This window comes from Sphaeramia orbicularis, chromosome 24 (assembly GCF_902148855.1).
Source record: "Sphaeramia orbicularis chromosome 24, fSphaOr1.1, whole genome shotgun sequence".
Classification (NCBI taxonomy): domain Eukaryota; kingdom Metazoa; phylum Chordata; class Actinopteri; order Kurtiformes; family Apogonidae; genus Sphaeramia; species Sphaeramia orbicularis.
In genome coordinates, this window is record NC_043979.1 from 30,226,815 (window position 1) to 30,250,412 (window position 23,598).

At 37.2% G+C, this 23,598-nt stretch overlaps 1 protein-coding gene across 7 annotated transcripts in view; it reads right to left on the bottom strand.

Annotated features, from left to right (window-relative positions):
• Nucleotides 1–23,598, bottom strand: part of lama2 (laminin, alpha 2) — a 400,339-nt gene that overhangs the window by 44,608 nt on the left and 332,133 nt on the right. For 4 of the 7 annotated variants that reach the window (XM_030128898.1, XM_030128894.1, XM_030128897.1 and 1 more), the window contains exons 43-56: nt 22,868–23,031; nt 20,537–20,675; nt 19,466–19,568; nt 17,078–17,194; nt 14,855–15,037; nt 14,484–14,489; nt 13,663–13,817; nt 12,665–12,808; nt 7,058–7,191; nt 4,517–4,676; nt 4,305–4,429; nt 2,059–2,221; nt 1,496–1,640; nt 1,173–1,311 (exon numbers count right to left, since the gene is read on the bottom strand). In XM_030128898.1, coding sequence (XP_029984758.1) covers nt 1,173–1,311; nt 1,496–1,640; nt 2,059–2,221; nt 4,305–4,429; nt 4,517–4,676; nt 7,058–7,191; nt 12,665–12,808; nt 13,663–13,817; nt 14,484–14,489; nt 14,855–15,037; nt 17,078–17,194; nt 19,466–19,568; nt 20,537–20,675; nt 22,868–23,031 — 1,877 coding nt within the window. The remainder of the gene's footprint in view (nt 1–1,172; nt 1,312–1,495; nt 1,641–2,058; nt 2,222–4,304; nt 4,430–4,516; nt 4,677–7,057; nt 7,192–12,664; nt 12,809–13,662; nt 13,818–14,483; nt 14,490–14,854; nt 15,038–17,077; nt 17,195–19,465; nt 19,569–20,536; nt 20,676–22,867; nt 23,032–23,598) is intronic. The other 3 variants (XM_030128899.1, XM_030128896.1, XM_030128893.1) reach the window with 1 other exon arrangement.

Consider the following 23,598-nt stretch of genomic DNA (forward strand, 5'->3'; position numbering starts at 1 on the left):
ACATGCCGCACCATGTTTCTTTAAAAACTCTTCTTCTTCGCTTGTTATAACATCTGTCACCATCCGTTTTTTTATTCACATGACCCTAGTTGCGGAAAAAAGTCTTTCCATTGCAGTTTTGCGTGATCTACCAAATGCGTTATGCCCGAAAAACCACCTCTTCCCAGAGCAAAAACTTTTAATTGAAAAACAAGAGTTTTGGCAAAATTGTCGTTTTTCCCATTAGATACATTTTTATGAGCAAGTTATATTCGCGCAATTTGAGGATCAATGGAAAAGCAACTATTGTTTTAAAGTATGGGTATTTGTAACAGAGGTAGTTTTACAAAAAGGAAAACTATTAAACTGTTAAAGGTGTTACCTTTATATACAATCATCTTAATCTTAAAGGGGTTATAATGTATTTATATTCCAAACTCTCAAATGCAGGAGAAGTTACATACCAGAACACACTTTGGACTAACAAAACCACCAACAAATCCAAGCTAGGTATCCACAGACTGTATCAGTCACTGAATAAAGTACAAAGCTCATTGTTTACACACATCTGTATTATGGTATCATCAAGTTTTCTATTAAAAATCAATAAATGAACAGCTGGTTTAAAATAACTAAAACAGTTTGTCTTACTATAACCTCCATGCAGTAAAACCACAAATCACCTCAGTTTTCTGAATGGTTTGTGGTGTCAGTAGCTGAACTAAAGATCTGTTTGGAATTGTCCAAACAAGGTCAGAACTGTTACAGTTTAGTCTGAACCGTGGATCAAAAAATGGTAAACACTTAGCAAATTTATACCTTTATGAGCCTCATGGACAAACTAATCCATGTAGACGAAATGCTGCCATTTCAGCATCAAACACTATTCTTTTCATTTAGAGCTGTGTCTAGTGCTTCTACCCTTTTTCACTTAATCACTTACTTTGAATCCATGTTTTTTTCTTATCAGTTCTCACCCCATTTTCTCCATTTCTGATGCTTTGGTCAAGTGCCCGTGGTGTTAGTTTTTACTCACCATGGGAGACAGAGTGACTCACTACTCCCTCTAGTGGTCACATAAAGCCACCTAACACTTGATGAAAAATATTGAGTTCATACCTCTCCAATCCAATAGAATACTACATGTAGCTTCTTTAGAAAATAACCATTTTGTTAAAACTTGAAGTGGTTACCTATAGTTTCCAATAGTCGGTAGGCCTCCAAAATAGATCTTCTGGTTTTCTTTGAGGTTGAGACCAGTGGCTGATCCCAGAGATACAGCCATTATTTTTTCCTCAGAGCCACTGTCAATGTCCACTACAGTCACAGTAGCTTTGGAAAGAAAATAAAGACACATAATTGAAGAAAACTGAGTAAATGATCAGTGTCATATTCTGTGTAATTTGTGGCAGACTACAGGTGACACACAAAATTATCATCCAATTTAATCAACTATTTAATAGGTCAAAAGTTCTCCTCCTTCCTATTTGTCGCTTGTTTCAATTGCTGCATGTACCCTGTTTTTTGTTCCGTGACATGGTGAGGGATTTCCAGTGTCCATCGTTGTGCCGGTTAGCCGATACAGCACCGCCAACGCCTGATCCCAGGTCAAAGTTTACCTTCACCTTGCCCTCTGACAGTTCCAGAGACATGAAGTCCTTCTACACAGAAGACAGCCAGGGAGACAACGGTGTAAATTACAGGAAATAACATAAATATGCAACAAGCCAACAGAATCAAGAGGTGTGACTTTAAAATAATAAACACAAAGTAGGTCAAGCATGGGTAAGCAGAGGAGAATTGATTTCGCAAAAACAAAACAAAGGGAAATGAATTCATGAGAGAATTGGAATCAATTTTCTCAATTTACATCTTAATCTATTTTTTAAAGATTTTTTTTTTTTTTTATTGACATGTTGTTTTGTAAGTAGAAAGAGACAGAAAAACTGAGAGGCAGGTGATGAAATGCAGCAAAAGGTCCAAGTCGGATTTCAACCTGGATCTTTTTACTCTAAGGACCTTTACAAGCTTATTGACCTTTTGTTTTCCCAAAGTTCTTTTACGGTCTTCCATACATACCATATCATCAGTAGCCAGGTACATGAGCAAGGCATCAGAGGAGAAAGTGCGGAACTTGAAGGTGATGGTAGAAACATTGGGGTTCCACCTGGTGGGTCGTCCCACTGCAGCGTACCCTTCACCATCCAGCTGGACTATACCTTCACCGTCTGACCTCTGGGGGCTTCAAAAGGAGAAAAAAGATAGCTCAATGTAAATGAAATGGTACAGTGAAGCATATTCACACACCTCCTATTAGTGTCCATTGGATCAACAGATCTGTTTGGTTGAATCAGATGCATAACCTTGGTGGATCACCAAGGGTACACACTAGGCTCACTGGCTCAACAAACCATGTCATAGACACGACATGTGAATGTTACATCAAATAAATTGTGTTTTTCGTTTAAAACCTTTTTACACATAATCAAAGCAGGGTCTCTAAGAGATTTATTTAATTAATTTATTTAGCTGCTGGAGGTAAAATCAAGCAGACAAAATGCCAGACTTCTGCAGCTTGGTCCAAATCAAACGACTAAATAGAATTATAGATGACCACGACACTGTTTCATACTGTTAGTAAAAGTGAAGCTATTTTTCTAACCTTCAGAGAAACAGAGGTAATGCATTAACAGCCTGAACAATGACTGATAATTACAGCTGTCAATCCCATTTAACCCCTCCTACCTGAATGAAAACACCTGCAATTAACCAAAACTGGGGATGTCACTGGGTAGATTTTCTAGGTAGGTGCAGAAATCCCATGTCCTCTAAGAACTCTTTAATTACAGTATGGTGAAAGGTTATTAAAACTATCAAGTACAGCAGCTTTAACCATTTAAGTGGAAAAATGGTGTGTGATCATGATGTTTTTTTGGAAGGCACCTATAAATGCTGAGTTTCAGAAGCAGTACAACCATTGTGATACAATACTTGAAGTCCTGTTATGCTTTTGTACATACCCTGTATCACAAACTCACACCTTTTTTGTGCACAATAAATATCCATCATTGTATCTGCAACAATGATAATGTATATACCCTTGTTATTTTTAAGAAGGCAATGGTAGAACCCATTATGAAATACAACACAAAAGTAGCAAAATGAATGAAATGTTTGTAAAATGCATATCTATGGAGAAAAATTAACAAAACATTTCTTAATAGTTTATTTTTAATATGTAATTTGTTGTTATAAAGACATTTTATTGATGACTGTTTACAGCTTTTTTTAATAGGTCTTTTTTAAAAGAAAGTGCACATTACTGTGGTACAGAGTAAAAGTGTTACAGGAAAAGGCTAGGGTACCGGTTACCGGAAGCTGGTTTGTGCACCTATTCATATTTTCAGTTTCTGCATGCAGGCAAACAACATGAAACGGGGCGAATGCTTTGCCTCATATGAGGAATTTACCCTGGATTTTGATGAATATAAATCAGCCACTGGGACAATGTTCAGAGTGCAGAATTTGGATCATTTGATTGGCTCTGTGGCAAAAGACAAACCAATATTTCGTGCCACAGTACTGTGGCAGTAGCCATTGCCTTATCTTTTATGGAGCTGAGCACTACCCATTCACACTCCCCAACAGTAGGTGGTGATAATACGCTGTAATGCTAATAAACACCAGACATTTCATAGCATAAAAGTTTCTAGTCATATCACGGCAAAACTCAAGTATGGCGACAACCACATCAGATATGGTTTTACCCACAATTGAGGAAAAAAACCTGAGCATGTTTAATTCTTGAATAAGTGACTGAATGCACTTTTCATTTTTAAATGAGTGCACATTTTGTTTTGGTTAAAATGTACCTAATTTATTGTTAAAGGGAATATTTCCATATTTAGCATCACCACCTGCTGGTCAGTTTGGTTTATCATTACACTTGTCTTCTGTGTTGCATACTGTGATATTCTGTATTATCTCAGGTTCAAAACACACCATCTTTTCATTAAATACATTTGAGAAGTTTAACTTTTGTCAGTTTGGGTTGTGGCTTGTCATTGAAGTGTGATAGTGGGTCCTGAAGCCAGACCAGTTGAGAACCACTGCTCTAAAGTCATTAAAGCGACATGTAAAGCTGGATTCTGGTTTAGTTTTTACACAGTATGAAGAAAGACACAACGGCATCAACTTTCCATCTATGGAGTTGAAGTAAACTAAATATTACAATCTGTGCTGGAGTTTTGTGGCTTTTACTGCAGTATTTGTGCAGTATTGGTCATACACATTAAAATATTAGACCAGATGTAAAACATGTATACCTGACAACACATCCTTTACAGTCTCCCTGCCTCTCTCTGTAGTTCCACAGTCCAATGGGTTTACCGTCCAAGAAGGTCTCTCCCATGCAACCTATGAACGACGTTGTTCTCACAGCTTCAGCTTTCTGTAAGACGGGAGACACATAATGAGGGGAATTAGATATGACAGTCAAAGACACTCAAAACTCAAAGACACAGAGGCCGATAAGTACCTTGACAGTGCCGAGTATTCCTCCTACGAACAGGTAGGCGTTCTGGTCAACGTCCAAGATAGTGTATGCTGTGGGCGAGTTGGCACTGGCTGGGGTGGGCATCATACCAGCCATAGAGCCTTCCAGAGGATAGACGGATATGGTGCCATTCAACCCATTACTGGAGACAGAGAAGATTAGAGAGAGAGTGGGATGTTATTTAGTTCACAGCTCTGTATTTCTTGGAAGGCGTCTGCAGTGACTGAGCATGTTACAACCACTTGGAATCAGCTTTTATGAACTGTTGACGCTAAAGATGAATGATAGAAACAACTTCTTGTATCTCTTTACAGCTCTGGAGCCAGCAGTGGAATTTTCCGAAGAAATTAATCTCCCACCTTGGAGTTTGTTTTCAGAGTAGGACCAGCCCTCCTGTATCGAGCAGGGGCACATTTTTAAGACTGATAGCCTGTGTGATTCCAGTGGAAAACACCTTGGGGAAATCTCTAGGATGAAAATGCATGGTGCAGGTGGGACATGTGCTTGGGTGAATGAGCCTTGTGTTGGAGAGTCTGTAACAGAACGCTGGCTTTTACGGAGACAAACTGGATCTGTTAGATTACTCTGTATCTATGTAATGATGTGCCATGGGCCAACAACGCTGCAAACTTGTGATTTCCCAAGTGAAACAACATGTTTTCCAGAGCAGCATAAATGAAACAATGTCCTATGGTTGTTAGATTTACTGATTTCTGCTCTTCCTACTGGTTGTTCATGGGAAGAAAACAACTGTATCAGGCAAATACTAGAATATGTAATGTTGCTTGACCTGTTCATTATATACAGTATGTTGATGTAACTGTAGACCCGTTGCAATTATTCTGTGTAATTTGATCATCTCCATTCACCTGTGTAAAAACGGTCGAATGAAACAAACAGAAATATCACATTTCATCAGCACTTCCATATGATTTTCCACAATTATAATTTCAATTGGTTCTTCTTTTAATGGTACCTGTTATCAGTAAATTTTTTTGTACATTTCAGAAATAGGCATGTATATTTAAGTTTTATTGCACCATACTAAAGCAGTTTTATGTTTGTGCTCCAGTGCTCACTGCCAATAAATGGCCATTTTTTATTCATTAATTATACTATAGTGCAGAACTGGGCATTGTATGGCCCGATATCCAACCTTGACTGGCCCGCATGAGGTCACCGGCAAATTAAAAGTCAATGTAAATATATATTATCATATTAGATGCAACCAATACAACAGCGCTGCTTTTATTTTGAAGGATCCACTAAATTTATGTTTTTTTGCACTTATTTTCCATAATTAGCATAAGGCTTATGTATGTTTATGTTTATGCATTTGGCAGACACTTTTTTCCAAAGCAGCTTACAGGGGAAAATCAATCAAATCACTCAATCAATCAAATTTTATTTATATAGTGCCAGATCATAACAAAAAAGTTATCTCATGACACTTTATATATAGAGTTGGTCAAAACCAGACTAAGCCAATTTACAGAAACCCAATAGAATTGATGATTTGGTTTGTTAGTCAGTTTGAGCCCATGAAGATGCAGAAAAAAAATTCAAAAAATACAAAAAAAAGAAAGATTGATTCAGAATGCAGAGTTTTTAACAAGATATAGACTTCTAAGTATTTCTTCACTGAAGTCAGAGGTACAGAAAAAAAAGAACTAAGATATGCAAACAAACAAAGCCGAATGCATTTTTTTTTCATGTAAAGTTAATGTGGAGCTGGTTTTGCACATTTTCAAAAATAGTTTTGTGAATATTCATTAAATAGTTGTATTCTGTGCTTCACATTTTCATTGTATTGTTTCATTTACTGCTTTTATAGAGGTATATATTGAGCAGAACGGCAGGTGTATTGGCCCGGCTCTTAACAACTGACAAAGTTTCTCATGTGACCCCATAAGAAAATTAATTGCCCACCCCTTCTATAGAGTATGCATATGCATGTTACGCCATAAGAGCGTTAAAATAAACAGAAAAAAAAAAATGTTAATTTCAGTTTTTTCTAACAAAAATTGTATTATCCTGACACCTTAAAAGAAGCAAAAGTATGAGAAGCAAGTGTATAATAGTGAATACAACTAACTATATTTAACATGACTTTATAACTTACCTCAGTTGTGCTATTACTGTGAAATAAATGTATTTTAAGCTTTTTGATAGAAATTATACTCTTTGCATGGCCTTTACCTGCATTTTAGACAATACCTTCTAGTGGCAATTGTAGAAAAAATAAATCTGAAGATGTGCTATACCCATTTATATTAATCATACACTACAGTGAATGTGAATATTTTCATAGCTCAACACTGGGTTTCCTTTATGTTTGCTCTTCATGTATTTAAGGTAAATGCAAGTGGAATCCTGTCATTATGCACATTTCCAAGGTAAAACATAAGATGTGACAGTTCTTTGTGCAGGCAATATCATCAGGGACTTTGAATACATGCTTGAATGTGAAAAAATGTATGCTTGTGTCAGACAAAAAAGCATATTTATGTGCTCATTTCTCACCGAGATGCCTCTATTCTATGCCAGTTGCCATCGTGTATGGTGTGATGAGGATATTCAACCCTTCCCACGCCTGAACCCACATCCCACAGGAAATTCACCTTCCCCCTTCGCATCTCCAAGGCCAGGAAATCAACCTGAGAGGAACAGAAAACACAGATGAGTTGATATATTGTTTTTGAAATGTGATATGATCCACTTCTGTATGTGGTCCGAAGTCGTACACGGATCAGATCTTTTCCCACGTGAGCTCAGTCTGAACAGTTAGATCAGAATCATGGGTCTTTTATGTTGCTCTAGGTTGAGATTCATCCCAGCTCAGCACTGAAGGGAGCCACTCAGATACTCTTAAGTACTTACAATAAGATAGAAGCAGGAAAATGCAACATACACATTCATGGAGCAGTAAAATTAACCCAACCAAAACCAAGGGGAAATGATCCTGGCTCCAAAATGTAGCCAATGTGTAAATATCTGAAAGTTGTAATACCACTGATGGCTGCTTAGATAGGCTCCAAAACACCAACTTCTCTAAAATACTGTCAATCACCTGTCTTCAAGAGTCACTCTGGTAACATGTATCTTATATGGACTCTCTAATATGTGATCTGGTGGTCCATCTTTAAAATTTTCCTCCATTAATAACATCTCAGGTCAAATAGAGGGCTTCCATATCTGCCATGTCGGGCTCTGATTGACTGGTCTGTACGAGACATGACCTGCCGAGTCAGATTTTCAGAGTTCAGTTGAGTTAATACAGCACATTTCTCTCCTGACAGACAGCTCTACTATACTTGAGGTTGACAGATTCCACAAACAAGACTGTAAAATGACTGTTATGGAATGTTAGATGAAGTTTTACATTTATTATTTTGCTATTATTATTCATTACTTGAATAATATTATATTACATTATTATTCATTACTTGTACTATTTACACAAAGCCAGACCCGGTACAGTTATACCTCATTCAAACCCATTGGTCTTATTCACATTGTATATTGTATATTTAGCTAAATTTGATAGTCCGTTATAACTATCTTACTTGTTTATTTTATTTCACCAAACCACTGAAGAAAATTCCTACTAATGTGAACCCTGTCAGGGTTCAAAATTAACTTTTTGACCTAGGAGCACTGTGCTCCTAATCCTAAAAAGTTAGGAGCACAGGCTAAAATCTAGGCGCACCATTATTATATAAAAAATTTGGAGAACAAGCAAAACTCTTGGCCATACCAAGTAATATTCCTATATGTATTTAAGCAATGTTAACAACCTAGAATAAAGTATTTGAATAGAGTATGAAAGAAAAAGCTTACATTGACACAGGTGCAAAACAATTGTCAATGTGTGGTATGTACTTTAGTTGGTTCTTGGAGAAGAAAGACGAATCACACCATTATTTGCAACAACCAACTTTTTTATTTCATGGCCTAAAGGCCCTTAGGGGCCGTTTACACGGCGTCGGCTTCAGTCGACTCCGGGAAGATTTCATCGCGGATTAGCCTTCTGTTAACATGGAAATGGTGCCTAGAGTGCCTGAATCCGGAAACTTTTGATACCAGGGTCCAGGGTGGAACGTTATCGATACGCTCCGCATTCCAGCTCCGTGTTAACGCGAGTCGGAGCGTTCCAGGGTAAAATATGACGTCACCGCATGCGCGCGCAGCCAAGAACCGCCAGTTAACCCACTCCGGGCCAGTTGGTGGCGGTAATGCGCCTCCAAGCTGGTTTGCCAGCCTCTATGACACAATAAAGCTGCAGAAAAAGAAGGAACAACCACAACAACAATGGCCGGTTTCAGAACAACATACGTGCTGCTAACTGTGCTCAGCTCGTCTGTCCAGACAAAGAAGTCCTGCGTCTTTGTACGACCACTCGCCATTGTTGTTTGTAAATAGTGTTGTCCGCCTCCTCTTCTTCTTCTTCTCCTCATTTAAAGGCTGTCTAAACCGGAAATTGTTTGTGCGCAGGCGCCTGTTTTACCACCACTGTTTCACTACAGCTCTACATCGCCAGCTACTGGTCTGGCATGGACACTACAGCGTATTCAGCCGTCCTCGCGTACTCATGTTAACGCAGATCGTTATCATAGTGGCGGCGTCTTAACGCGGAATGATTTGATAACGCAAAGGAGAAATCTTTGCGGAGTGTTGCCGTGTAAACGTACCCTTAGTCACTGTGGTCTACACCACGCCTGAAGTCAGGAGATTGTTTCAAACGTCGGTGGAGTTATTTGATCCCTTTGTTTATGCCGCCTGCGCACGCGAGGGGGCGGGGACTAGATTTTCAGCTTCGGTCAGCGGGGCGTGGAGCTTGTTTATTTTCAGCTGACGAGTTACTTCTGCAGCCATTATTCTAGGCGCACGTATTAATTTTCGCTCATTTTTTTATTGGCGCACCGTGCGATCGTAATCTCAAAAACAGTCGCACTACCGAAATTCTCAGGCGCATGCGACCGTAATTCAGTCGCAGTCACGAGCCCTGCCTGTTTCCTTACATGGTAATAAAGATGGTTCAGATTTTTCTGAATCATTAACCTAGTGCTCAGCATTAGTTCACCTCTGACCCCTAAGGTTCCTGTAGTTTCTGCCCTTTTATCCAAATATTGTCACTATCCACTCCATAAAACTGCCGTGGCTAAATCACAAACTGGTAGCTTCAAAATGTCAGTTTACAAACCAATGGGTGATGTCATGGTTCCTCAGTTCACTAATATATCATATACAGTCTATGAATGAAACACTGACAGCGAACAACAATGAATGTTAATATTGCTTGCATAATTTTACTTAGAAATGTATATTTCAGTGTTTGTATAAGTGCACCATTCCTCAGTTCAGGGCTGTAACCAGTTCATACCTGAATCAGATATTCACACTGGCAAAAAAATAAATAACGAAATCAGGTCTGAGCATTAAATCAGAGTTGGGCATTAAAGCTGGCAGTGTGAACATTGCCTTACATAATTCACAATTAGGGGGAAAGGGGGCTATGGTATGGGAGAGAAATAATAAATATTATACTTCATTACATTACTATAAAATATCATTAAACATTGTACTATTTTAAAATATGAAAGAGGTGTATAAATCTACTGCATTTAAAAGGGTTTCTTAACACAACATCATTTAATTCAAATGTGTAGTATATAGAGCACAGAGTCATTCTAAAGGAGCACAATGTAATAAAAACTACAGTTTTGGACCAATCTCTGCATTTTTACTCAAAAAGTTTCTACTTTGTTTCTCAGATGACGAGGGGGAAATTACGCAACACTGTTGGTCAGAATGTGAAATGATGATGATTAATAAATGTCCAAAAACTCGCTTTATTACTCATTACACATTTATCATGTAGGGCAGGGTGAATGGGTGGAGGAGTGATTTCAGATCCAGCTCTGGTCTATTCTGAGGCTACAAAGGCTCAAGTTTGTCTCTATAAGTGGAATCCTGCAGGATCTTGCTGTATTTTGATTAATGGTGTTGTTACTTATGTATGAGGCCAAAAAATTAATAATAGAGGTTTGAGCATATGCTCTCATCTGGATGCTGTCTGTGAACTACGTGCACACACAGGGCATTATTATTCATATAGTATTATGCACAATTAGAGATTATTAGGGAGCCACATTTGAAGACACAAATGACACACACATGCGCACACACACTTATCTTGGACTCTCTCCAGGGTAATGGCGATTATTCATTTGAACAGATCACAGGCCAGTGTTATTATTCAACTAGTATTACACAATATTAGTAAAATGTCAGAGGTGCGCTCACACAGCATTACTATTCATGTAGAATTCTTCATTACGTGATCATATTAGAGAAAGACACACACAAAAACAGACAAACTGCATGTACACTCAAGATGTCGTAGTCAGATGAAGCAAAGCAGCAATTTCTCAGGGGAAATCAGAGACTAAAGCAGATTCCTACATAAACTTGTTAATTGCTTCTGCTCATTAGGACACAAACACACACAAGCACAGTTTGTGACTGTAAGTGGTACCTTTAAAAAGCTGTGTGTTATGTTTATATGATGTTGGTGAGTATATGCCAAGAAGCATTAATTATTCTCATACTAGACGAGCCACTCTGGGAGTAAGTGCAGGCTACATGAGTGTGTCCATTTGTGTGTTAAAGCACTTCAAACAGAGGAGATGTGAGTGTGTTTCTGTCTGTGTGTATGTAGATGTGTGTTTAGTTTTGAATGCAGACATTTTCAAGTATGATAAATGCTGTACACTGTACGGTGCAGCATCTCAGCATTATATTAAATATGATAAATGTGTTAATATGAAACTGTTAAAAAATTAGTCTGTCAGCGATATCACCAGAGCCAAAAGTAGACACAGTCTCTACACTGTTAGTTACCCTTATTGAGTGATTATATATTATTTTGCAAGATTATTTACACATTATTATTTTCATAATGCATAATGTGAAAACATTATAATATACATTAAAAGCCATATAGTAAATGTATTTTGGCTTGGTTGTGCGATCACATTTTCCATTCTTCACATAACTTGCGAGAGAGACCTGCAAACATTACTACTGTTTTTACAAGTTCTCAGTGGAAAATGTTCACAGGTAGTTTTTCAGTATGGTTTTCAGTGGAATTCCTCTGAAATCAAAGCGCTTCTGAAAATTTCCTCCCTCTCGAAAACACTTTTTTATGCATTAGGTTAACATGAGCTTCTGAAACGTATAAAAAACAAACAGCCTAAAAGGGGCGGTGAGTGTCTGACAGTTAGAAGGTTCAGTGTTTATTCCCAGTCAAAACAAGGCCTTTTGTGTTGAGTTTGCCTGCTCTGTTTGCATGTGGTGGGTTTTCTCCAGGTCCTCCAGTTTACCTCTCCATCAAAAACAGACATACATAGGATAACTCTCCTACTTGTGCACTACCAAGGCACTGATGAAGCTCACTGCTCCTAATGTGCTAAATTGCTAATGCTAGGAGATGTACAGTCGTGGAAAAAATTATTAGACCACCCTTGCTTTCTTCAATATCTTATTAATTTTAATGCCTGGTAAAACTAAAGGTACATTTGTTTGGACAAATATAATGATAACATCAAAAATAGCTCATAAGAGTTTAATTTCAGAGCTGATATCTAGACATTTTCCATGTTTTCTTGATAATAACCAAAATCACTTAAGGTCTTCCATCAATATCTATGGCATTGTACTGATAAAAACAGTGCTTTTAGGCATTCCATGTTTTCTTTTCTGTCTGTTTTAGTCACATGATACAAACAGGAGTGAGTTCTTGATTGCATAACCATTGTTTTTGATGGTCTACTAATTTTTTCTGTGACTGTATGTGTAAATATAGGTAAAATGCAGAGATGTGGTGGGGGTTAACTTAGACCTAACCTTTTAAAAAGAAGTCATCAACTTTGTGTATGTACAGTCAACCATTCTCATACAATTCAGTAGTAATTCTTGTCATACAGTATGAAAATGTAATTAAGAGACAATGACTGTCTGCTCTGTGTTGTATTAATTATTGGTATGGAGACTGTAAAGTAGGTGGCATTCCAAATATGGAGATAAATACATGCATTTAAACAAATTTTTTTTTTATTATAAACGTACATATTTGGCTGATCCCAGGTAGAAGAGCAGGTTGTCAGGTGTGGTGGTTTTAACATGAAGGATGATGGTGTTGTACCTTCCCTTCCTGATGTCGGGGCGGTAACTACGAAGACAGTCACCGCCAGATGACACTGATACTTTAATCTGGGAAGGAGGAGAGAGACATGAAGAAAGGGTTTGCAAGTTTCCATCATAACTTGCCTCCTGCTCTTTATTTATTTATTTTAATGAATGCAAGTGCTTAAAAGCTGTTTACCTTCTCTGAGAAAAACATTTTACTGAGAAGCTTAGTGTATACAGTATAAAGACAATACAATTAGAAAAATGTGAACAGCTAATGAAAAATAATAATAACAATCTGAAAGAAATAACCAATTTCACAAATACAGGAAGAAGAGAAGAAAGTACAATTGATGAAGCACATGTCATTAACTGTAACACAAAATTGCAATAAAAGGTATTTAGGGGCAACATCTGACAGTTTAATACTAGAACCAACAGAAGTTGAAAACAGGTCAAATTTGACCCTGCTTGATTTCTAGTCCACAAAAATGGTCACTGTATTGAGGAATTGTTTTTACTAAGGAATCTCTCATCAGTTATCATCTTGGCTTCATAATTAAAGTATCATTAACAAGACTAACTGCTTTGCATGGATGTGAGTGCAAATCAATCTGAAATGACAACATAAAAGTAGAAAGAAATATCTGCATACAGACAGCAAAAGTCCTTCTAAAAAAGTTTTACAATTAATAAAAAAAAAGACATTTTTTTCCCTCTTTAATTTGTTTGAATACTGCCATCATTTACCACCATTTAGTCAAAAATTTCAACTTCAACAAACTTCAACATTTTGTTATAAAAGAGTAATGCACAACTGAAAAACTGCCACTGGTAAACTCTAGATCTAATTATTAGAAAACTGATATTTAAATGCATCTATGAACTCAGACTTTCCAGGGTTTTAACAGCTGCATATGTGACTGTGTGCAACTCACTGAGTTAGCCTGTTTTCTGGCTTGGTTGATCAGCTCCTTGATTTGCGAAATGTTTCGTCTCAGATTGTCCTGAAGCTTTTTGATCGGTTGCAGTTTCTCCAACAGTCTGTCTGCTTCATCCTCTAAATCCTTGACTTTAGCGCCTGCAGCATGAACTGTGGACAGATAAAGCACCATAATAATACACAACAGGATAATAGTAGTTTTATTCAAGTCTATATATTAAAGCTGAGACAATGCGGAAAGCCAGAGCATAAAGAGCAAAGAAACAATGACAAATGATGGAAGCTGAAGATATTACTGTTGTTACTCAAAGGAGGAAGAGAAATATGAAAGAAAAGCGAGATGGAAAAGCCACTAATAGCCGAACAATTATTGTCGCTCAACATTCAAAACGAACCTTTTCTTAACTAATCACTTATTATTTATTGGAGAGAAAGTAGGAAAGAGATCCATGCTTTGCAGTGTGCAGAGCTCTCATGCTCTAACAGAGCAGAGCAACATAGGGGGATTATTAGAAGCAACTACTATATGCTGTACAGCTATTAAAGACTGGAATAGAAGTAATGGATGGTGCACCAATACAGGTGTGGAAATCCAATTATTATGGTGGTATATTCAATTTCATATTGATCCTAATACTAAAACACCACATTAATACAATGTTGTGTCATTTAATTTTATGGACTATTGATAAAATCCCTGCTTTATATTTTCCATAACATAAAACGTTTATTGGTAGGCAGCGTTATTTCTATCATGGTATTGGTGCACCACATAAATAGCAAGTGCTTGCATTAAAGTAAATGGCATATACATACTGATTGCTGTGGGGATGGGAAAGAGAAGAGACAGAGAGAAAAATATCACATTTTGGTTACCAATTTTTGTGGTTATTAGACAATCAGTTCATATCTGATAAATAGCGAAAACAAAGTTATTTTTGAGTTGACTTTGTGCTGACAGTTTCCACTGTTTGTGATTACCTTGATTATGCAGCTAAAGTTAAGTAAAGTTAGGTACAAGGAAGCACGAATAATTCCAACAAGTTGTGTTAATAAGAAGTGTAAGAACAGTTCTTATTTTTTTGTCCTAATGCTAAACACGTATTTAGCAAATTAAGATGGTTTTATGAAATTGCCATTAAAAATGTCTCTGCCTATTTAATCAGTACAACAGTAAAGCACTGTACTGTTTTTCTCTGGGTCCTGGATCATCTGATTGGCTGCGTTGACAGTATCCTCGAGCTCGCTGTAGTTCTTCTGCAGACCACGGATTTGAAGGTTCAGATCCCCGAGGCGCTCCAACACGTCGATGGCTGTGGCGTTAGCGTCAGCTGCTACCACCTTTGTAGCTGCTAACTTGGCTGCTGTGTCTGTGACAAAATAGAACAACATGAACACATGCTCTACTCAATCACTGATATGACGTAAGACTATGAGAGGAGTTTTGAGATATACTGAGAGTTTAATGTTTTGTTATGAAGTAGCTCAGACGATGGACATTATGATGTTATGTTTAATAAACATTTATTGTGGCATTAATCAGTAAAGCCAGACATAATGTGACATTTAGTATCTGCCAAGAATACAAAAACAAAACAATGAATTCATCAGCTCATTCATTTGTGTTTGCATTCTTTACTAGTTGAGAGTGAGCACTGGAAACTAAACAGGAAACAGTGACCAGATTCTCTAAGCCATACAATACCAAATGGGTGCTTCTATGAAACTGGGTTCATTTTGGTTCCTGGCACTTTGTCAGCTTTTTAGACCCAATAATAAAAGAGACAGTTAGACATATCCCCCCCAGGATGTACCTAATGATGACCTCTGATAAATGCAAAAAAATATATATATATATACTCTTGCTCTGGACCATCTTAAAATTAATGATATTTTAATAAAATATTGGGGCCAAAAATAGGACCAAAATTGGGACAGGAAAAGCTACCTAGGTGTCAGTGCATTTGATCTGGAAAACATGGCTTGAAATGGTCTTATATAACACTATGAATAAAGACACTGTGTTAAATTTGAGGATAGTAGTGGATTTTCTAATCCAGACATGTGGTTTTTTCATGAATCTCAGTTTCATTCCAGGTTTCATGTGTAACCCATCATGTCCACTCGCATTACATGCGGAACCTGCCCATTTAAAGACAAGTAAATTGCGAGTGATTGTGCAACAGCGGTCATTTTTGCGAAACACTCTGCCCTGCATAACACTTCAATTCACAAAATGTACCTGTGAGAGAACAAAAAGATATTCAAAAAAACTGTAGCGTGTAATTTTCGTGTCCTTTTTACCATGTTACACATGATTTTTTGTATAAAAAATAATATAAAAGAATATAAAAATGTGTTTTATCTGAAAAATAGTTTCTCTTTTATCTCAGTAAATATTTCTTTTTAAAATAGACCCAAAGTTCCAAACTTGCAAACGTGCTTCATAACATTAGTCTACATGTGGTTTGAATTTTTAGCCCCCATGTCCTGTTTTTAGGGACCAGTTTCATAGAAGCACCCCAATACAAACTTTTAATTTAACATTTGTAGAAATTTTAAACATGTCAGTACATAACAGAAAAGGGCAAAACCACTAAAAATGAGGAAACCCAGGAATATGGTTCTTCTTTCTATTTCCAGCCAAGGACATTCATTTCTTATGTATTAACTGCCAAACCTGTATCATGCAGAAGCCCTAAGGGTCAAAGCACAACAGTCACAAAACACGCCAGCATTTCAGAAAACACAATGACATTTCAGATTGCAGACATGGAGGGAGTACACTTATTGTTAGTGATTAGACAGAACCCAAACCCCTGGTGACAGTTCAATGACATTCCTATCTCTGCTCATTGAATAAACTCTGGACTTGGGTTCTGTCCAATCACAAATAAGAGCTTTGTGAAGCATTGTTGTGTTTCTGAAATACTGCTGCGTTTTGACTCTCAGGGCCACTGCTGAATGCATGCCTGAAAGGACAGAAAATGAATGAGTAAAGGTTACAGCAAATAAATCCTGAAGAAATCCCTGATAATCATTCCGTCGAGTGACAACGTGACCCGTCAAGATGTCGTTATAACGGTCTATTTTAACTCATTCACATGGATTTGAGCTTGAATTCAATCTTAACCTCCGGGCCTCATCCACTTAAACTGAGCAGTAGCTACATTTAGCATTTTTTAAGCATGTTGACCCAAATCAAATCATGTGCATCACTTTGTTTCAACAACTTTGCAATGATTGCGATGCATTTCGGTGGTGCTCTACATCTGTAAGTACCGACATGTCAAGTTGAGTTTACCGGAGCATCTGACCTTGATCTGCCCACCGATATTGATCCACACACTTTATCTCACTCTCTCTCTTACACACATGTTCACACACAGAATGTATTTGTGCGGTCATACCATTGGGGATAGCGTTGAGCGTTGCCATGGTTCCGTTGACAGCTTTGAGCAGGTCTTTGGATTTCTCTCTTGCAGCTTTAACTCTGCCCTTCAGCACGGCCACATTATCTGCGTTCTCTGGTCACACACACAACACACACACATATATGATTAAAGCTTTTCCTTCCCTTCTCACATGGGAAACCGTTGACTGACAGTGAGGCAAGATGATGGCCGACAGCGATATCAAATACAAGTTATAAATTAATAAACCATATCTGTGCTTTATTACTAATTTTATCTCCAAATAGCAGAATATTTATTTGTGTAAGAGCTATTATGTCAGTTTGTCAGAAGTTTACATACATCTTGGCTATATGCAGAGTTTTTGAAGATATTTTGCCTTTAAATGCACTTTTTTGATTTCAGTGTCTTGCTTTACTCTATTTTAATTTTAATGTTCATTTTAATGTATTATTTTAATATCATGTCTTTCTTTTATTCTGTGAATACATTTTAAAATCGTGTTTTATCTCTTTTTTTCCCTTTTTAGATTTTAATGTAATTTCAATGTCTTGCTTCTTTTTTTTTTCTTGTGATTTTTTTATGCCTTTGTAAAGCACTTTGAGTTACCCTGTGTATGAATAGTGCTATCCAAATAAACTTGCCTTGCCTTTAATTGAGAGAAACTGTGAAAACATGACACATGGGGGAAGAGAGCAATACAATTACATGCTGTAAATGGTCCAAATAGAGATGTAATGCTCAGGACATATTCGCCACAATCAGTTTGTTTTTTTGCAATTCAAAACATACAAACGCCAGAGAATGACATATGTCTCGGAGCAAAATGCTTGAAAAGTCATATTTGTTACTGATGTTAGTGCTTAGTTTCACTGATTTATTCCACTGGCTCTCAGGGAATCAAGTAGTTACAGCAAATGGCTCCTTGACAACATATACAAAATGGACAAAAAGGGAGAAATGAACAAAACCAACACTTATTCAGATGTCATATTAGATAAAAATGGAAGGTTCCTGTTCTTTACTATAGCTGGTTGAGTTCATTCAAACGGATTCAAATTGGTGCTAAAATATGAATAATAAATAAGAATAAAACACCTGTGACTCCATTATACCAGTACTACTACATCACACAGAATGTCTCATTTTGACCTAAACATAAAAAGGTAAAAGAGATGGACAGGATTTAGAAGAAAGACAAAAAACAAAAAGAGAGGAGACACAAGGAAATTAATGAGACAGAAACTAAAGGACTGGAAAAGTTGGAAGATTAAAGATATAAAGCCATGGCTGCAGGACAGACTGTAGTTTCTTCGTCATTTTCATATCTGGTGCAGTGAGATCTGCACAGAAACTCTCTGAGGCTGCCTTGAGGCGAAAGAAATCATATAATTGACGGGGACTGTCAAATGTTAGGCCACACAAACTGCAATGAGAGGAGAAGCTGGAGCTTTATCTTCGCTTCTGCATGACTAAAATACACCTGACCAGAGTCAAACAAACACTTGGGGGTAGCTTACCATAAACACTACAAGGTAAGCAACAAAAAGTAGGAAAATAAAAATAAATTAAAAGTACTACTACTTAAAGGTGGGGTATGAGATCTTAGAAAAACGGTTCGAGCAAGCTACATTTTGAAAATACTCAATTCAAAAGTCCAAAACCCTTTCTTCAGACGTCCCCCCGAAGCCACGCCTCCAGAACACTGACATGCGCAATGCTTGTTCTCGAGGGTTCACGAACGCTGCACAGCAACAATTTACCCGGCTCCGGACCCGATCCATGCATACCTCATTCAGTCTCCTCCAACACCCCCGCTCTTACAGAACAGCCCCAGTTCACACCTATCTGACTAACGTTACATTTCCTAGTGATTTACGTTAGTGACAAAACAGTTTGCTGGTGAACTTTCCATCCTAATATAGCTAATACTGTATAGCCAAGCTCTGGCTCCGTTTCCTGTACAAGTGCTCCAAGCCTCTGAGAACGCACGATTCCTGCACGAAGAGGGGTACGCACAGAGGGGGGAGCGGGGAGGGACAAATGGCAGTTGAGTTTGACAGACATATCACCGTTCATTCATTTTGATTAGGTGCTCAAAATGATTGGATGGTGTTTTTTCAGTCCTGTCCGTTCCACAGGTGACTAAATTTTTTTATTTTTGTGTTAGAGCATTTAATTAATTGGCTGTAATCGGGTTGCGTGAAGGGGATTTTAAGCAATGTAGTAAAAAAAAAATGCTAAAGGAAAACATCTCGCATCCCACCTTTAAAATAAAGTAAGTGAATAAGTAAATAAAGAGGGAATATGTTCAGACAGAGTTGGAATGCATAGAGCCAAGGTGTATTTAAACTTCCAACTGCAGAATATTTGGGACACACGTACCTTTGACGTCATTTTGAAGCTGTTTTGCTTGGTTTAGCAGCTGGTGACTTTTCTGGAGAGCAGCTTCAGCTTCATCTTTTACTGGAACCTCTGGACCTAAGGCCTACACATAAACAAACACAAGATTTCAGGAAAAAGTGCTTGTGGAATAATTGGGTTCCCACGTATAAATTAAAACATATCTTTTGTCACATAAAACGGTGCAAAAATCTGCATAAAACATTTTATGAAGATCAAAGCTCAGCTACTTTGCATTGCTAAATGGTGCTCTATGAAAGGCTTTGGGGTGGTTTAACTTCTCCTCGCACTTTTCCTGCACCCTTTTCATTGTTGTTTCCCTATTCATTTGCTGTAATTCTTACCTGTCAATACGTGTAAAGAAAGGAAAGAAATGAAATCCAAACAAAGGGGATGTATTGCAAAATAAAGATGCAAAAAATATCTGCCAGACAAAACTGGAAAAAACGAGTTACTGCAATCTGGGGGAAAATTAAAAGCATCAAAATACAAGAAGGAAAGTCAAAGGCAAGAATATAACCAACAGACGGGAAAATAAAAGTTAAATGAAAAAAGAAAATTGTGGCACTAGAAATGACACACGGGGAGAAAAAAGGAATGAGCAAAAATGAATTAATAAAAAAAAGGAGAAAAGAGGAATGAAATGCAAGATATCAGGTGTGTGTACTCATGATAATGAAAGAAGGAAAAAAAGAAGGAAAGAGGGGGACAGAGAAGCACTTTGATCTCTCAGCTGTGACTAATGGAGAGCCAAGCTTACACACTGTTACCGCAAGCAGGAAAAAAGACACACAAACACGGCAACTTTTGTGCTGAGAGTCCAGTTCATATTCTACACAGTATTTAACATAGCTAATACACTGGGACAATGTATACACAGATCATGAATATTAAGTGGATGGCGTCAGGTATACAGATACGCACACACTTCAGTTTTCATTCACATGATTGAAAATGCAGTGAAAGTATAACAGTCAACTGGGCTTCATGAAATTAACTTTTAGGTTTTTACAGATAAGAAATACAGGTCTGTATGTGTCAGAGTTTTCTTACCAGTCCAAGTGCCTCGGCTGCCCTCTGTTTAGCTGCCTTGGCTTCTTTCTCTGCTGCGTCAACATTGGCTTTAATGTTACTATAGGCCTTGAAGGCAGCTGTTGCATTGAAGGACAGATTCTTAGCTTCAGCCAAAATCCTGACAGAACGGGAGACAAAAGAAATGAAGAATCAGAATTTGTTGTTTTCTCCTTTGAACTGCTGATTTACATTTTAATTAAAACTCTGCAAAGAAAAAAAAAATAAAATTAGACCTCAGCGATTGTCACATTTTTTTTTCTACTTTTGTCACATTTCTGCAGTGACATCTTTGTCATAAATACAATACAGTTTATGATTCTTTTGTTTCTGTGCTTGAGTTTTTTTCTTTATAGCAGCAGTTTTTTTTTTTTAGTTAAAAAACCTCATGTTGCAAAAATTAACTTTTAAACAGCTGATGTAGTTAGTAAATGGGTGCTTCTATGAAACTGGGTTCTTTCTGGTATCTGGGTTACACTTTTTAGACCCAATAATAAGAGACAAATTTAGACATATTCCCCCCAGGATGTACCTAATGATGACCTCAGATAAATGCAAAAAAAATATTATACTCTTGCTCTGAGCCGTCCCAAAATTTATGAATTTTTAATAAAATATTTGGTCTAAAAATAAGATCAAAATTGGGACATGAAAAGCTACCTAGGTGTCAGTGCATTTGATCTGGAAGACATGGCTTGACATGGTCGTATATACCGCTATAAATAAGGACACTGTTAAATTTGACGATCCTAGTGGTTTTTCTAATCCAGATATGTGGGTTTTCATCAATCTGCAGTCTCATTCCAGGTTTTATATGTAACCCATCGTGTCCACTCATGTTACCTGCAGAACCTGCCCATTTAAACACATATAAATCATGAATGATTTGGCCACAGTGGTCATTTTTGTGAAACACTCAGCCTTGCATAATTAGTTTGACTCCCAAAATGTACCTGAGAGAGAATAAAAAGATATTCAAAAAATAGTAGTGTGTAATTTTCATGTCCTTTTTACTGTTACATGTGGATTTTTGTATAAAAATAATAGAAAAATGTGTTTCATCTGAAAAATAGTTTCTCTTTTATCTCAGTAAATATTAATTTTTAAAACAGACCCAAAGTGCTTCCAAACTTGCTTCATAACATTAGCCTAAATCTTGTTTGAATTTTTAGCCCTTCTGTCCTGTTTTTAGGGACCAGTTTCATAGAAGCACCCAGTTGGCATTACATGATTAAGGACTGCAATGATTAGATATGTTCCATGACATAGTTATTTTTTAACCCATAAAACAAATTAAATATCTACAAAGTCATCATTATGCTCTATAAACCATAGAATAGAGCCATTGTATGGAGATTTAGGTTATTTTTCTTTCAAGCAAAGACCACCTGGGCCTATTTCACAGTCATTAGTCACTTTTCCATTGGACATCTGTGCAAAACTTTATCGATATGTACTAATGTCGAAAAAACAGAAGCGCGTAATGTCGTTTTTTCCATTAAATCACAAATGCGATAATTTGTTTATTTATTATCGCGAGATGACACGAGAAGTCATTCCATAAACATGGCGACGAACATAAATATCATGTTGATTTACAGATATATTCCTTATTATTATTATATATTACCCCTCTATCTCGTACTAAATTAAAAAAGGATTGGGTTTCCTGTTGTGTCCACACATACCGCGACATGTTTCTTCTTCTTCTTCGCTTGTTGTAATGTCCGCCAACATCTGTTTTTTTAAATTCACCTGATTCTATTTGCGAAAAAAGGTCTTTCCATTGCAGTTTTGCGTGATATACCATTTGCGCTACACCCGAAAAACCACCTCTTGCCAGTGCAAAAACTTTTCATTGAAAAATGAGACTTTTGGTGAAACTGTCATTTTTCCTTTAGGTCAAATTTTATGTGCAAGTTATATTTGCGCAAGTTGAGGGTCAATGGAAAAGCGACTAATGTCACACAACAATGTTTCTCTCACAGTACAAACCAAATTCCTTGTCTATCATTGTCAGGTGGGATCGTGATTAAATCAATAGTGATGCAAGAGTCTTAGGAAAGAGCTTTGGGATTCTGTTAAATCTACAAGGCCTAAATAAAATGAAAAGTCTGTGATCTTCATCAACATTATGAAATTGAAATCATGTTTTAGCAGCATAAAAATAAAAAAGGTCAATATTTTCAGATCTGTCAGGTGTTCTAATAACTTTGGCCACCACTGTATGTTAAAACCCATATTTAATACAAGTCAAGCTAATACATGGCTGAAACTGTGATCATTAAATGTCAAGACGGTGTTGATATCTACCTATCCAAGATACTGGCAGATTCGTTCAGCTGCATGGCGTGATCCTCCGCATCACGAACATGATTAGCCAGCCTGCCGTCACTCAAACCGCTGGTGAGATGACTGACTTTATCATCTAGCTGATCATGAAGAGGACCCAGCTCTTTCTCCATTTCCTCCAGTTCCTGCAGACAGAGACACGAGACAGAAACTCTGACATGTGTGCTTGACATTAAATCACCGACTTTCTTTCGTCTGGTTCAAGATTCCAGTGTCTTTCAATGTTTGGACTCAGAATGAAGAAGAAGAAGAAGAAGTGACATAACCTAGCTGAGATTCTAAAGTCGGCAAGATCTTTCCTGGTGTAATGTTGACTTGAGTTGCGGTGGGATTTAACGGGCTGCCTTCCTGCTGGTCCAGCTCTTCAACTACCAAGACTTGAGTGAGCTCATTTGTACAATCGCTCTCTTCTGAACCACATGTTTCTCCTTCTGAAGGACCCTTAACCCTTTCATGCACGAATTATGAGAACCTTAGTCAATATTTTTTTCTTGAGTGTTTTTGTTCCTCTTTAGGCATGAAAAAAACAGTGCAATTGATTTTTTTTTTTTTTTTAATGAAAGTATTTTTTATGGAGTTACAAAAATGTCCACTCAGCTGGACACCATGCATTTAAGTTTTGAAGCAAAGAAACATTTATATAAAAATCATCATCAGAAAGTGATACACTGTGTGAAAACTATGAAATAAAA